Source organism: Notolepis coatsorum (assembly GCF_963971535.1).
Source record: "Notolepis coatsorum genome assembly, chromosome: 10".
NCBI lineage: Eukaryota > Metazoa > Chordata > Actinopteri > Aulopiformes > Paralepididae > Notolepis > Notolepis coatsorum.
The window spans coordinates 114,832,578-114,848,405 of NC_140174.1; the positions used below are offsets into that span (position 1 = coordinate 114,832,578).

The window sequence follows — 15,828 nt, forward strand, 5'->3', positions numbered from 1 at the left end:
GGGCCCAGCTACTATTGTCTATTCACCCTCTCGGAGGAAAAGCTTGTCTCACAAGACTCAGAGCAGTTATTGTGGCGCTGAGATGCCAAGTAACAGAATCCAGAGGAAGAGGAGGAGAGGAGAGATGTGGGGAGGAAGAGGAGGAGAGGAGAGATGTGGGGAGGAAGAGGAGGAGAGGAGAGATGTGGGGAGGAAGAGGAGGAGAGGAGAGATGTGGGATTTTGTTTCTGACAACGTGGTGCAATTGGGCTCATTGAGGATTAGTCCAAGTTCTGTACAAGTCCAGTGAGCAGAACGCATCGGCAAACGTGTATAACACAATTTGAAATAAAAGTAAATCATTTTCGCCACGAGAGTCATACGTGGATATTTGTTAAAAACCCGCATGTGTTAGTTTAAATGCATTCGCCAAAAAGTTTATTTAAATAAGATTGTTCAGTGGGCGTTCCCCCGCCGTTCTCATAATGGTACGGTCCGACGAGACAAGTTGGGCTCCATAAAGGATCATGCCGAGCTCAGAAGTTGGTTAGAAAGTGACTTTGCGTTTGAGGACGAGCTCGTAATAATAATAATAATAATAATAATAATAATAATAATAATAATAACAACAACACAACCTGCACAGACAGACATGGAGCACACCGAGGTAGTGAAGCCGGAGACCCTCGATGACCTGATCAAGATTCTGCACGACATCTTTGAGAGTGATTCTGTCAATGTGGAAGAAGTCCAGAACATCATGGAAGCATATGAGAGCAAGCCACAGGACTGGATGAAATTCGCCAAATCCGACCAGTACAGGTAAAACCATGCTAATGATGATGTGCCATGCCGTTATGGAACATGCCTATCGTGGTTCCTCAGCTCTAATACTAATAATTGCATATTGCGCTGTTGATCAGTCTGTCTGGTTGTCAAAAATGGACTTTTTGTGTTTTATAGGCTACAGATTTGCAGCCTCCATTTATAATGAATCGTCGCACTGGTTATTGTAGTCAGTATTGTATTATTGTAGTCAGTATTATATTATTGTAGTCAGTATTGTTGTATTGTAGTCAGTATTATATTATTGCAGTCAGCATTATATTATTGCAGTCAGCATTGTATTATTGTAGTCAGTATTCTATTATTGTAGTCAGTATTGTATTATTGCAGTCAGAATTGTATTGTAGTCAGTATTCTATTATTGTAGTGAATGAATGAATGAATGAATGAATGAATGAATGAATGAATGAATGAAAACTTTATTTAACAGATTGCAGAATGGGTACAATACAGTACGGCTCAATACATACAATTGTTAAGGGGATGCAGACCAGAGAAAGACGTTTGTCTTGTTTACATCAGGGTCCCCCATTTTCAATTCATATAGACATTTATGACACACACAACATACATGACATTTATGGCATAGGGACATATAGGTATTTGGTACTGATACATTTGTGACATAAGCGGTATTCAAATATACAGTACTGTTACCCCTAGATCCCGACAGAGTATATACATATGATGGGGAGGGGACTGTACATTAGGAGGGGGTGGGTGGGTGGGAGAGAAATATACAGTCAGTATTATATTATTGCAGTCAGCAACTCAGCATTATATTATTGCAGTCAGCATTATATGATTGCAGTCAGTATTGTATTAGTCAGTATTCTATTATTGTAGTCAGTATTATTGTAGTCAGCATTATATTATATGCGTTTTGATCTATTTTTGTTGTGATTATATTGAAAAGAATAAAGGTCACAGTGTGTTGGGAAGCATAATGAATATGCGTGTTATGTAGGAATGAATGAACCATACTGGGCTTTTTCCTCCGACCAGAGCCATTATTTCAGTCCATTTCTGAAGCATAATTGTTACAATTTCTTCTATATGTTGCATGTGAACAATATGCCCAAAGCTGATGTGATATAACGCGCGTGTGAATAATGCCCGTCGCGTCCTCAGCTATACTATAGGCTAGTATAAATAATAACGGATGTTTGAATAAAAATATTTTTTCGGCTTCTTGGCAACCGAGTGGCCTACGTAGCCGAATGTTACCCTGAAAGAAAACAACTTGTTTTACGTGATTAATATTCTAAGCCATGCCTCGTTGTTTACAACACAACCTCTGTACCCAGTATAGATCATAACAACAATAAATATGAATAAACATTCTTAATAAACGCTCCAGAAACAAACAGCCACCCTTTATGTTCGCTTGTTTCAAGTTCAAGTTTTGTTTTATTTGTCACATATAATAAGTTACAGATGTACATTACAGTGAAATGCATGATTATACAATTAAAGTATGAACTAAAGTACACAATAAAGTACAAATGCAAACAATGAAGTACAAAATGCAAACTTTTTAAAATGCAAAAAATTAGAAAAATTAGTTATAGGGATCTGTTTGTTTGTTTGTTTGTTTTTCCGAATATGCAAATAGCTCTCTCACTTGAAAACAGGGTCCCTGCTTTTTATTTGTTTTCCCCTAGCTTGCATTCTGTCCAACTGTTTTGATTATTGAAGGGGGGTAAGTAGAGAGGGTGGCCGGACTGGGCCAATCAGCGTTTAGAAACGGGTCACACCCGTCGGGGGGCTGGTGTTTGTTTTGCGCGCTTGTGGTGGATGGAGCACCAGTGCGCATGTGCGCCACAGACTGCACGCAGAGCCATGACGTGGTGCAGTGGGGAATGTCCACATGGTTGGGTGGTGGTGGCGTGCCATCAGATTCACACGTGTTTCTAATATAGTGTGTTCTCGAATTAAAGTGCAAAGTGCGCCTTTTTAAAGGGTGAAACTGAGAAGAGACTCCTTATTATGCCCATATAGGCGTTTCATAGTGTTATTGCGAATGAACCCTTTGAATGAATGAATGAATGAAAACTTTAATGAACAGATTGCAGAATGGGTACAATACAGTACGGCTCAATACACACAATTGTTAAGGGGATGCAGACCAGAGAAAGACGTTTGTCTTGTTTACATCAGGGTCCCCCATTTTCAATTCAGAGTGTTTCACAGAATGTTAACCCTTGGCCTTTCACTATACCACAGTGAAATGTTATTAACCTTCTGTAGTGTGGGAGTGAAAGGGTTAACCCTTTGTACTCTGTAGTGTCACGGTGAAAGGGTTAACCCTTTGGTAGTGTGGTAGTGAAAGGGTTAAACACAGTGCACACGCCTATAGGGAGGTGTAGTCTGACGTCACTTTAGCTTCCCGCGTGTAGTTCAAGTTTTGTTTTTTATCCGTCACATATAAAGTACATGTACGTTACAGTGAAATGCTTGGTTCTCTACAAAATATAAAATATACAAACTAAAGTACAAAAGTACAAAATGCAAATTGCAAAGTAGATTTCCGTTGCCTTTAGTCAGCTTGTACAGACAGGTGCTTGGCCCCATTGACTTTGCATGGGTTTGTGGCGCTTGTCCCCATTGACTTTGCATGGGTTTGTGGCCAACTAGCCCCCTAGTACGAGGGGCGTGGCACGGGTTGTGGTGAGAAAGGAGAGGACCGATCAACAACGTCATGTGTTAAGTACTGTAGCGGATAGGGACGGACAGGGTGCTGAATTCTCCCTTTAAATGTGGGGGTTAAATGTGTGGGGGGTGTTGATCACATTTCACGTGTGTTTTCAGAAGATGCTGAACTGTAATCTCGCATGTGAAGAGAAATACTGTATGTGACGCATATATAAATAGACCCATTTGACCTATGAAGAAGACTCGTAAATAGAGGTTGAAATGGAAATGGTAGGGTGCTGCTGGTTGATTGGCAGGGCATGTGTGACCCGCGATAGGAAACCCTTCAGTGGGAGGAGCTTCAGGATTCACGGAGAAAGCATCACATCATGGCAGAGCTTCACGTGAACCAGTCACTTTGAGGCTTATAGCGTCTGCCCGAGCGGCTCTGGATATGGCTTCACCGGACCAGTTACATTGGTGCCGTGCCAAGTGCTGTGCTGGACAGGCGAGCAGCTCAGAGGGTCTCCTCGAGGCCATTAACCCTCGCATTGTGGCCTTGATTTGAAAATTAACCCTTTCACTACCGCACTACAGAAGGTTAACCCTTTCACTGCCACACTACAGACAATTACCCGTCTATATAGTGTGGTAGTGAAAGGTTAACCTTCTGTAGTGTGGTTGTGAATGAAAGGGTTAACCCTTTGTCGCGTGGCAGTGAAAGGGTTAACCTTCTGTATTGTCGCAGTGAAATGGTTAACCCTTTTGGTAGTGTGGTAGTGAAAGGGTTAAGCCAATTGATAACAGATAACATGTTTGTCTCTAGTGTAGTACTGCTATAGGTTACAGTACAATGAGAAGGAGTTAGCGTCTAACGAACCGAGTGTAAGGCAAACAGTGAAGTGCTTTAGCAATATACAGTGTGATTAAATGTAAACAATTATTAAATGGAATATAAATATAATGAAGCTACTGAGTAATATGCTAATTTGATGTATGTACAGTGTAATTATGTACAGTAATGTATGGGATAATATATATAGTATACGGTGTGCATATAAGCAGGAATATATATATATATATATATATATATATATATATATATATATATATATATATATATATATATATATATATATATATATATATATATATATATATATATATATATAAACAGGAATATAAACAGGAATATAGATACATATATATTATTATTTTAAAAATGTATTTAACCTTTATTTACCCAGGCAAGCAATTAAGAACAAATTATTATATACAAAAGCAGCCTGTCCAAAAAGCAAAGAACTTTTGAGGGAAGGGGGGGTGGGAGGCTGTAACAAAAACAACGTTATGTACATGCATACAAATAAATAAAATACAAAATTACAGTAGCAAGAGTACAACAATAAATAAGGGAGAGAGAAGGAAAGGGAGAGAGGGAAAAAGAAAGGGGAAAAGATATATACAGTATTATAGTACATAGTACATATACAGTGTTATATGGGTAGAGTATACTGTAGGTTGAGGTAGGTAGTTGTGATTACAGAGTAGGGCAAAGTAGGGCAACAGAGCCTAAAGTGTGGGGCAATGGAGTTCAGAGTTGGTACGGTATGTGCATCAGAGCCTAGAGTGTATAGGATATGGGGGCGGGGCTGCCAGATGCCAGCTTACAGTAAGCAGACGCTGTATCATGAGTCAGTACTGTACACAACCAGGCTGCCACTTCATCACTGTCACAAACAACTGTGATTACTGACCTGCTACCGTCACTTTCAGCCGTCTGGACTGGTCTGTTAGGTTGGGTTTTTAATCACAGGAGGACAAAATTATAGGAACATATTTAAATGTCCTCTCTCTGTCTTGCATCCTTCTTTGTCTTAAAAAGGAAGACTATATTAAGTGGGGGCTGCTCGATTATGGGGGAAATAATAATCATTATATAATAATAATAATCAATATTTTTATAATTTTGATCCTATTGATATCTTACTGATATCCTATTGATATCCTACTAATATCCAATTAATATCCTACTGATATCCTATTGATATCCTAATAATATCCTAATAATATCCTATTTATATCCTATTAATATCCTATTGATATCCTACTGATATCCTATTGATATCCTATTGATATCCTATTGATATCCTATTAATATCCTAATGATATCCTACTAATATCCTATTGATATCCTATTGATATCCTATTGATATCCTAATGATATCCTATTGATGTCCTATTGTCTGTGTGTCTTCTAGGTACACGAGGAACTTGGTGGATGAGGGGAACGGGAAGTTCAACCTGATGATTCTGTGCTGGGGAGAAGGCCACGGCAGGTGAGACCTTATTACAATTTATGATCAAATATGTTATTAAATAATAATAATAATAATAATAATAATAATAATAATAATAATAATAATAATTATAATAACTTTATTTGCATAGCACTTTTCATACAGAAATTGCAGTTCAAAGTGCTTCACAACAGTAAAAAATACAGGCATAATAATACGTCTGAAACGGAAGAGTGAAGTCGATTGACTTGGAATTAGTGATGTCATCAAGTGTGGTCCATTCACAGTGAATTTGTGATGTCATCAAGTGTGGTCCATTCACAGTGAATTTGTGATGTCATCAAGTGTGGTCACAGTGAGTTAAATCACCACGGCTACTGTCACAGTGTCCTTTGGAGTTAAATCACCATGGCTACTGTCACACTTGTCACAGTGTCCTGGGAGTTAAATCACCATGGCTACTGTCATAGTGTCCTGGGAGTTAAATCACCATGGCTACTGTCACAGTGTCCTGGGAGTTAAATCACCATGGCTACTGTCATAGTGTCCTGGGAGTTAAATCACCATGGCTACTGTCATAGTGTCCTGGGAGTTAAATCACCATGGCTACTGTCATAGTGTCCTGGGAGTTACATCACCATGGCTACTGTCATAGTGTCCTGGGAGTTAAATCACCATGGCTACTGTCACAGTGTCCTGGGAGTTAAATCACCATGGCTACTGTCATAGTGTCCTGGGAGTTAAATCACCATGGCTACTGTCATAGTGTCCTGGGAGTTAAATCACCATGGCTACTGTCATAGTGTCCTGGGAGTTAAATCACCATGGCTACTGTCATAGTGTCCTGGGAGTTAAATCACCATGGCTACTGTCATAGTGTCCTGGGAGTTAAATCACCATGGCTACTGTCATAGTGTCCTGGGAGTTAAATCACCATGGCTACTGTCATAGTGTCCTGGGAGTTAAATCACCATGGCCCCTCCTGAAAAGATTAAAAAAAAAAACGTCAATCTTCACTAAGACTTTAAAACGTGACACGGCACAGTCTATGGAGATGCAGAAAAGAGCTACCAAATCCATTCCGAGACAAGTCCGAGACTGACTATATTGTTAATATTTATTTACCTAATTTATGTGCCATCATTTCATTTCAGCTCAGTGTAAATGCACCGATACTAACAACCGCCGCGTCTATGACAACACTGTTGACACCGCGTATCCGTGACACGCGCGCCCCGCGACAACACTAGTAGTTTTGGGGGGCTACCACCCCCCCTGAAAAAAATCCTAGGGGAAACACTGCATTGTGATGTAATACAGTATCATTGTGATATAATACAGTATCGTTGTGATGTAATACAGTATCATTGTGATATAATACAGTATCGTTGTGATGTAATACAGTATCATTGTGATATAATACAGTATCGTTGTGATGTAATACAGTATCATTGTGATATAATACAGTATCGTTGTGATGTAATACAGTATCATTGTGATGTAATGCAGTATCATTGTGATGTAATACAGTATCATTGTGATATAATACAGTATCGTTGTGATGTAATACAGTATCATTGTGATGTAATGCAGTATCATTGTGATGTAATACAGTATCATTGTGATGTAATACAGTATCATTGTGATGTAATTCAGTATCATTGTGATGTAATACAGTATCATTGTGATGTAATGCAGTATCATTGTGATGTAATACAGTATCATTGTGATATAATACAGTATCGTTGTGATGTAATACAGTATCATTGTGATGTAATTCAGTATCATTGTGATGTAGTACAGTATCATTGTGATGTAGTAATGTGTCATTGTGATGTAATACAGTATCATTGTGATATAATACAGTATTGTTGTGATGTAATTCATGCCACACTCAGCATTAAGCAGACTCTATTTTTTATAATAAAACACAATATACTTGTGCTCTAATGATGAGGATAAGCGCTCAAGGAAGAAACCCACTCCCATTGCCAAGAGAAAGTCTATAACATGTCTATAAACACTTATACTATGGGATTATACACATGACCACTGTATCACATGACCCATAACGGCCCCCAAGCAGCATTCTCTCTCTTCGATTGTCAACCCGTGTTGTTGACAGTGTGATGCTACATGCCCTGCCACACAGTTGGCATGAATGCCCATTAGCCATATCAAAAGACGTAATTGCCTTTTTATATTCACATATGGTGATGATTAGGGTCATTATAAACAAACGTTGATAAGCGAGTCCAATGTCCTACAGAGATTGAGGAAGGTTGCACGTGGACACCATTAATGCTGTGTGAGAAAACAGAAACACGGTCACCTGAAGTGACACTTATTATTCCAGACGGATAAGAAGAGCAAGGATGCAATTATATAAGAATATGTTATATAAGAATCGGTCATCGTTATAACAATGACATGATTTAGGACTCGATGTTCAAACGGGTGCAAGCTGAGTCATTGTTTATCACAGGACACTGACTCACAGCCCCTAGCAACCGGCCTCGAAACTGACTCACAGCCCCTAGCAACCACTCGCTGTGATTAAGACCCGACAACAGCCTCGACGCCGACTGTTTATGTTTGTTTGGGAAATGTCCACTGACCTGGAACTGGAAACAACACAGGAAATGACCTGGAACTGGAAACAACACAGGAAATGACCCCCGGGACTGGAAACAACACAGGACATGACCTGGGACTGGAAACAACACAGGAAATGACCTGGAACTGGAAACAACACAGGACATGACCTGGGACTGGAAACAACACAGGAAATGACCTGGAACTGGAAACAACACAGGAAATGACCCCCGGGACTGGAAACAACACAGGACATGACCTGGGACTGGAAACAACACAGGAAATGACCTGGAACTGGAAACAACACAGGAAATGACCCCCGGGACTGGAAACAACACAGGACATGACCTGGGACTGGAAACAACACAGGAAATGACCTGGAATCAACACAGGAAATGACCCGGCGTGAAGAATTGTGGGATTGAAAGGACCCCGTATAACCGTCCACTCCATACATCAAATTAGGGCTGCACAATTAATCTGAAAAAAATGGCGATCTCGATTCATAGGTACCTATGCAATCTCATTTCTAAATTATGACGATTTTAAAAATGATTTCTTTACATATAAATAAAAAAATAATTTTTTTAAATTTTTTAATGTTTTTTACTTTTTACTTAACTTTTTAAAATGATGACGAAAAATAAGAATCGTGTGAGAGAATCGTGATCTCAATTCTTAGAGATAAAAATCGTGATTCACATTTTAGCAAGAATCGTGCAGCCCTACTTCAAATGTTGGTGCTTTTAGTGTACCACGGATACGGATGGATCCCTGTCACATAACAGATCACATACTGTAGCAGTGGCGGACTGGGACACAAATTCAGCCCGGGACATTCAGACGCACCAGCCCACGCACCGGCCCACGCACCGGCCCCGAAACCGGCCCACACAACGGGCGTTATGAAACACTTGTCCAGTATTAAACAACCCAAGGCTGTGGCTAAGGAGTCAACATCAGGGAGACCAAATCTACACACCGCCCCTAGATGTGCACTCATGCACAGTGCACACACACACACAGACACACACATACATATACCGTTACTTCCCGTCATTGGCATATGTTTTTTTTTTACTAACATCTTAGTGCCTCATTAGCCTAGGGATTAAGGATACATGACGTATTAACTACACCATAATAATATTGAGGTTTTGATCCATAGAAAGTAGGGATGTCCGATATTATCGGCCTACCGATATTATCGGCCGATATCGGCATTAAAATGTGATATCGATTTCTATAACCTTTATTTACCCAGGCAAGCAAGTAAGAACCAATTCTGATTTTATTTATTGTCAAAAGTATGCATAATGTTGTGTTAATTCCACAACAAGAGATATGTAATGTTAATTACCTGAAATTATTCCATTTCTTGGGGCGGGAAACCCTGCATATATCGGTATCGGTTGATATCGGTATCGGAAATTAAGAGTTGGACAATATCGGTATATCGGTATCGGTAAAAAAGCCAATATCGAGCATCCCTAATAGAAAGGTCTGTGCTACACAATTTCAGTTAGATTGGATTGATTGTCCTTTAATTTGGCACTCATGACATTAGTTGCTTGCCGTTTAATCAACATTGAAAGACCCCCCACTTCCTCCCAGACACCCATTCCAAGAGCCTGTTTGCTCTCTCTCTCTCTCTCTCTCTCTCTCTCTCTCTCTCTCTCTCTCTCTCTCTCTCTCTCTCTCTCTCTCTCTCTCTCTCTCTCTCTCTCTCTCTCTCTCTCTCTCTGTGTCTCTCTGTGTGTGTGTGTCTCTCTCTCTCTGTCTCTCCCTCTCTCTGTGTGTCTCTCTCTCTGTGTCTGTCTCTCTCTCTGTGTGTCTGTCTGTCTGTCTGTCTGTCTGTCTGTCTGAACTGGACTGGGCTCTCTCTCTCCCCTCAGGGTCAGCTGTGCTTTTTCAGCCTTTTGAAAACACCCAAAGTAGTAGTAGTAGTAGTAGTAGTAGTAGTTTATTCAGTCATCATCTCACACAATACAATATACCCCATCATTTAACAATATTTGATTTTACAGTGACTGAAAAGGTACAGACTGAAGCATAATGCTTATATATGCCTGTCCTATATTCTTAACAAAAATTAAAAAAATTGGCGGCTACGTGGCGTAGTGGGCAAGGCGCTCGCCACAAATACTGGAGACGCTGGGCTCGCCTGTTCGAGCCCAGCGCTCCACATTGCTTTCAGTTTAGCTGGTCGTTCATACTAATACACATTGGCCGTATTAGGGGGTGGGAAACTGATGGGTGGGGATTGGGCGTTGTGGACAGCGACTCCTACAGGTCGGTTGGTGTGCCTGCGCAGTAGAATCAGGAAGTGTCGGGGGCAGCGTGAGCCTCCCACGCGTTACTCCTCGCCACTGAGAGATCGAGCTGTGCAGGTGAAAAGATGCGACTGCTGTTACCTCAAGTACCGGAGGGGACTTGTGCTATGTATGACTTAGTCCACATTGCAGCCAGCTTGTGGGAGGCAAGAAACAGCGTTCGTGACAGGGGAGGGTTGAATTGGATGATACGAAATTGGGATGGGAGAAAATGTAGAAAATGGGAGAAAAAGTGGATAAAAAAAAAAATTAAAAAAATTAAGACTCCAAAACAGTATTCTAAAAGAAAATAGCCAAAGAAAACAGTATTATTCACCCCTGTAGTTTTCAAAAATAGCTTTACAAATTTTTCTTAAAAACCAAAAGCGAATTACTCATTCTTAACTGTATATCAGCATTGTTCCACAAAGCGCTTCACAGAAACCATCAAGCATTCGCACTCACACAGTCATACACTACTGGTGGTTGTGAGCAGCATCAGCAAACACTGCTGCCCTGTGGCAGACTGACGGAATCATGTATGCTAATCAGCGCCAACCACCATCAACAACCTTCATAAATACATTCAACATTAATGGAATAGGCTAACTACCAACTTAGCTGTAGCAGTTAGCTGTTATATGCAATCACATATGTTTAACTACGGGGTAGTAGTTGACCTAGTTGTTAGCTTAAGCTAGTTAGCTGTGGTTATTTACAAACATGTAGATGAGACTAATCATATACAGATCGAGAACATGGCTAACAGTTGGGAATTCTAAGGTACATCTTATTTAAGCATGTAAAATGGCAACTAATCAATTCAATCAATTAGATTACCAATAGTATATCAACATGAAAATTTGGAAGGGAACATAATAGTATTTTATTTTAGTATTTACTATTATAATATTAGTAGCCGATTAATTTGCAGCCCGTCCTAGGTTCTGATTGGCTCTCTAGGTTAGCACTTTAGCTTCTGATGCTGTGGTGGGCACTAGTCCTAACATTGCTAACTAAACTTTTAGTCAGAGAAAAAACGTCACAAGTCACAACTATTTACGTCCAACGTGCTGTAAGGAATCAGGAATACGGAAAGCACATTGTCTTGTAATAGAATGACTGAAATCACTGCAAGAGCTAGTATAGGCTAGCTAGCCCTCATGAACCGGCAGACACCAACAGTAGAATATGCACTAGGCTACTGCATGCACCTGTCATGTTACTGTTGGTTCCTTCCACTTGAACTTCATCATCATTAGCAGCAGCAGCGGGTAAACATGTCTGTAATTTTAGAACATTGTTCTGCGTCTTTTACTAGCAATTTAATTTTTTTAATTCTAGCTTTTTCAGCTCCACCCTTTCTTTTTTTGCATTCTCCATTTCTGCGCTTCTAGGCCTACTCGCGGTTGGGAGGAAACGTGAATCTCATTCACTGATGTCTCATGTCTCATTCAAGACTGGCTAACTTAACACCAAGAAAACAGTGTGTATGATGTTCACAAAGTCACCAGTAGAGGTCACTCACTCTAATGTGTTTCTGGGAGAGGCGGAGCTGGACATTGTACATTAATTCAAGTATCTTGGGGTCACATTGGACTCTACATTGACCTTCAAAAGGTGAGAAGAAAGTGACAAACAGTCAAGTTTAACATCGAAAACGTCAGGCAGATCAGGCCCTGCCTGCCAGTTAATGCTGCAAGGATGTTTCTGCATTCAATGATTTTATCACACATCGAGTAGGCCTACTGTTTTATCAACTGGTCTCTTTTATATGTCACTACTCTTACACCAATATAATTACTCTACAAAAAAGCCATACAAGTATTTGATAGGAAACCAATTTCATTTCATCACTGTAATGTTTTAGAAAAACATAACATGCTAAGTTTCGAGAATTTTCAAGTTTTCAAATATACTTGCTTCATGTACAAGGTTCTGCATGGACTTGCCCCTCCCCCATTGAATCCAACAGAAAGCAGACACTGGCATTACCACCAGGGCCATCAGTAGAGGGGACTGTAAGGTGCCTTTTCGGTATACTACCATTGCAAAAACTGTGTTCTCTGTTAAAAGTGGTAACTACTGGAATAGCCTGCCAGTTGTGATTAGAGAGTGCCCTACATACTCCATGTTCAAGACCCATCTTAAACTGCATCTTAAGGCAAACCAGAACTGTGATCATTTTTAATCTGGTTTAGTTTATGCAACTTGTTTATTGTTTTATTGCCGGCCCACACACTGGCCCACACACCGGCCCACATAATGGCCCACACACCGGCCCACATATGGCCCACACACTGGCCCACACACTACACCGGCCCACACACTACACCGGCCCACACACCGGCCCACATTAGTGGCCCACACACTGGCCCACACACTGGCCCACACACCGGCCCACACACTGGCCCACATACTGGCCCACACACCGGCCCACACACCGGCCCACATACTGGCCGACACACCGGCCCACACACCGACTCACACACTGGCCCACACACCGGCCCAGACTGGCCCACATACTGGCCCACACACCGGCCCACACCGGCCCACACACCGGCCCACACACTGGCCCACACACTGGCCCACATTAGTGGCCCACACACCGACTCACACACTGGCCCACACACCGGCCCACACACTGGCCCACATTAGTGGCCCACACACCGAATCACACACTGGCCCACACACTGGCCCACACACTGGCCCACACATCGGCCCACATTAGTGGCCCACACACTGGCCCACACACCGGCCCACACACCGGCCCACATACTGGCCGACACACCGGCCCACACACCGACTCACACACTGGCCCACACACCGGCCCAGACTGGCCCACATACTGGCCCACACACCAGCCCACACCGGCCCACACACCGGCCCACACACTGGCCCACACACTGGCCCACATTAGTGGCCCACACACCGACTCACACACTGGCCCACACACCGGCCCACACACTGGCCCACATTAGTGGCCCACACACCGAATCACACACTGGCCCACACACTGGCCCACACACTGGCCCACACATCGGCCCACATTAGTGGCCCACACACTGGCCCACACACCGGCCCACACACCGGCCCACATACTGGCCGACACACCGGCCCACACACCGACTCACACACTGGCCCACACACCGGCCCAGACTGGCCCACATACTGGCCCACACACCGGCCCACACCGGCTCACACACCGGCCCACACACTGGCCCACACACTGGCCCATATTAGTGGCCCACACACCGACTCACACACTGGCCCACACACCGGCCCACACACTGGCCCACATTAGTGGCCCACACACCGACTCACACACTGGCCCACACACTGGCCCACACACTGGCCCACACATCGGCCCACATTAGTGGCCCACACACTGGCCCACACACTGGCAAAAAAAAAAAAGTTAAAAAGTTAAAAAAAAAAAAAAAAAAAAAAATATATAATTTTTTTTTTTTTTTTTTTTTGACCAGCCCACTTTGGTCCCGGCCCATCGGGATTCGTCCCGAACGTCCCGATGGCCAGTCCGCCACTGTACTGTAGTGAACATTTCATACAATATACTGTAGAATATACTAGAAATACTTTAAGGAGGGAAATTTGGCACTACATTTAGGTAGACAAAACAAATCACAAATACGAATAACAAAAGAATTACCTAAGAATAAGGAATAAAATAAGCCTAAGAATAACATAATAATAATAAACTATGGTCCGGGATTCACATTTCACATTCACATTTCCTCTGTTATGTATGTACAATCTAATAAAAAATATGCAGTAAAAAATACAGAGATCTACATTAAGTGTACAGTAAGTGTAATATTGACACTGTTGTTTTAAATGTAAAAGTCCAGTATATATAGTATGTAGCCTGGAGGATTCGGAAGCAGCTTATCTGAAGAATACAGAGGTTGTTCTACGCCACCTGGGTGCACACAGCTGTAAACGTACACTCTCTGAAACGTCTTTATGAGGAAACGCCGACTGTTGTGGGAAAAGTCTTTTAAATGGTAAATGGCTGCATTTATATAACAGCTTTTATCCAAAGCGCTTTACAATTTGTTCCTCAAATTTTACCCGTTAACTCAGACATTCACACACCGACGGCAGAGGCAAGGTGACAACCTGCTCATCGGGAGCAATTAGGGGTTAAGTGTCTTGCTCAAGGACACTTCGACACGCTGCCCGGGAGGAGCGGGAATCGAACCGGGAACCTCCGGATTACCAGAGGACCGCTCCCTACCTCCCGAGTCACTGTCGCCCACCAAGTCCGCTGAACTTAAGAGAAATTAAGATCGAGTAGATATAGTTTATTTCTGTGATCACAGAAGTTCTGAAAATCAGAGACACGTGAGACACACGTGTCTTGTCGGATCACAGTCCAGGTTTAAACAGTAAGGAACACCAGGTTTGCACACAGACAGGGAACAGTCCAGGTTTAAACAGTAAGGAACACCAGGTTTGCACACAGACAGGCAACAGTCCAGGTTTAAACAGTAAGGAACACCAGGTTTGCACACAGACAGGCAACAGTCCAGGTTTAAACAGTAAGGAACACCAGGTTTGCACACAGACAGGCAACAGTCCAGGTTTAAACAGTAAGGAACACCAGGTTTGCACACAGACAGGGAACAGTCAGGTTTAAACAGTAAGGAACACCAGGTTTGCACACAGACAGGGAACAGTCCAGGTTTAAACAGTAAGGAACACCAGGTTTGCACACAGACAGGCAACAGTCCAGGTTTAAACAGTAAGGAACACCAAGTTTGCACACAGACAGGGAACAGTCAGGTTTAAACAGTAAGGAACACCAGGTTTGCACACAGACAGGGAACAGTCCAGGTTTAAACAGTAAGGAACACCAGGTTTGCACACAGACAGGGAACAGTCCAGGTTTAAACAGTAAGGAACACCAGGTTTGCACACAGACAGGGAACAGTCAGGTTTAAACAGTAAGGAACACCAGGTTTGCACACAGAAAGGGAACAGTCCAGGTTTAAACAGTAAGGAACACCAGGTTTGCACACAGACAGGGAACAGTCAGGTTTAAACAGTAAGGAACACCAGGTTTGCACACAGACAGGGAACAGTCAGGTTTAAACAGTAAGGAACACCAGGTTTGCACACAGACAGGGAACAGTCCAGGT

General features: G+C 42.1%; 1 protein-coding gene across 1 annotated transcript in view; it reads left to right on the top strand.

Annotated features, from left to right (window-relative positions):
• The first annotated feature begins 504 nt into the window (after nt 1-504).
• cdo1 (cysteine dioxygenase, type I) overlaps nt 505-15,828 on the top strand; it is a 48,550-nt gene continuing 33,226 nt past the window's right edge. The window contains exons 1-2 of the mRNA XM_084323443.1: nt 505-801; nt 5,721-5,798. Of these exons, the coding sequence (XP_084179569.1) occupies nt 632-801; nt 5,721-5,798 (248 nt within the window). The 5' untranslated portion in view covers nt 505-631. The remainder of the gene's footprint in view (nt 802-5,720; nt 5,799-15,828) is intronic.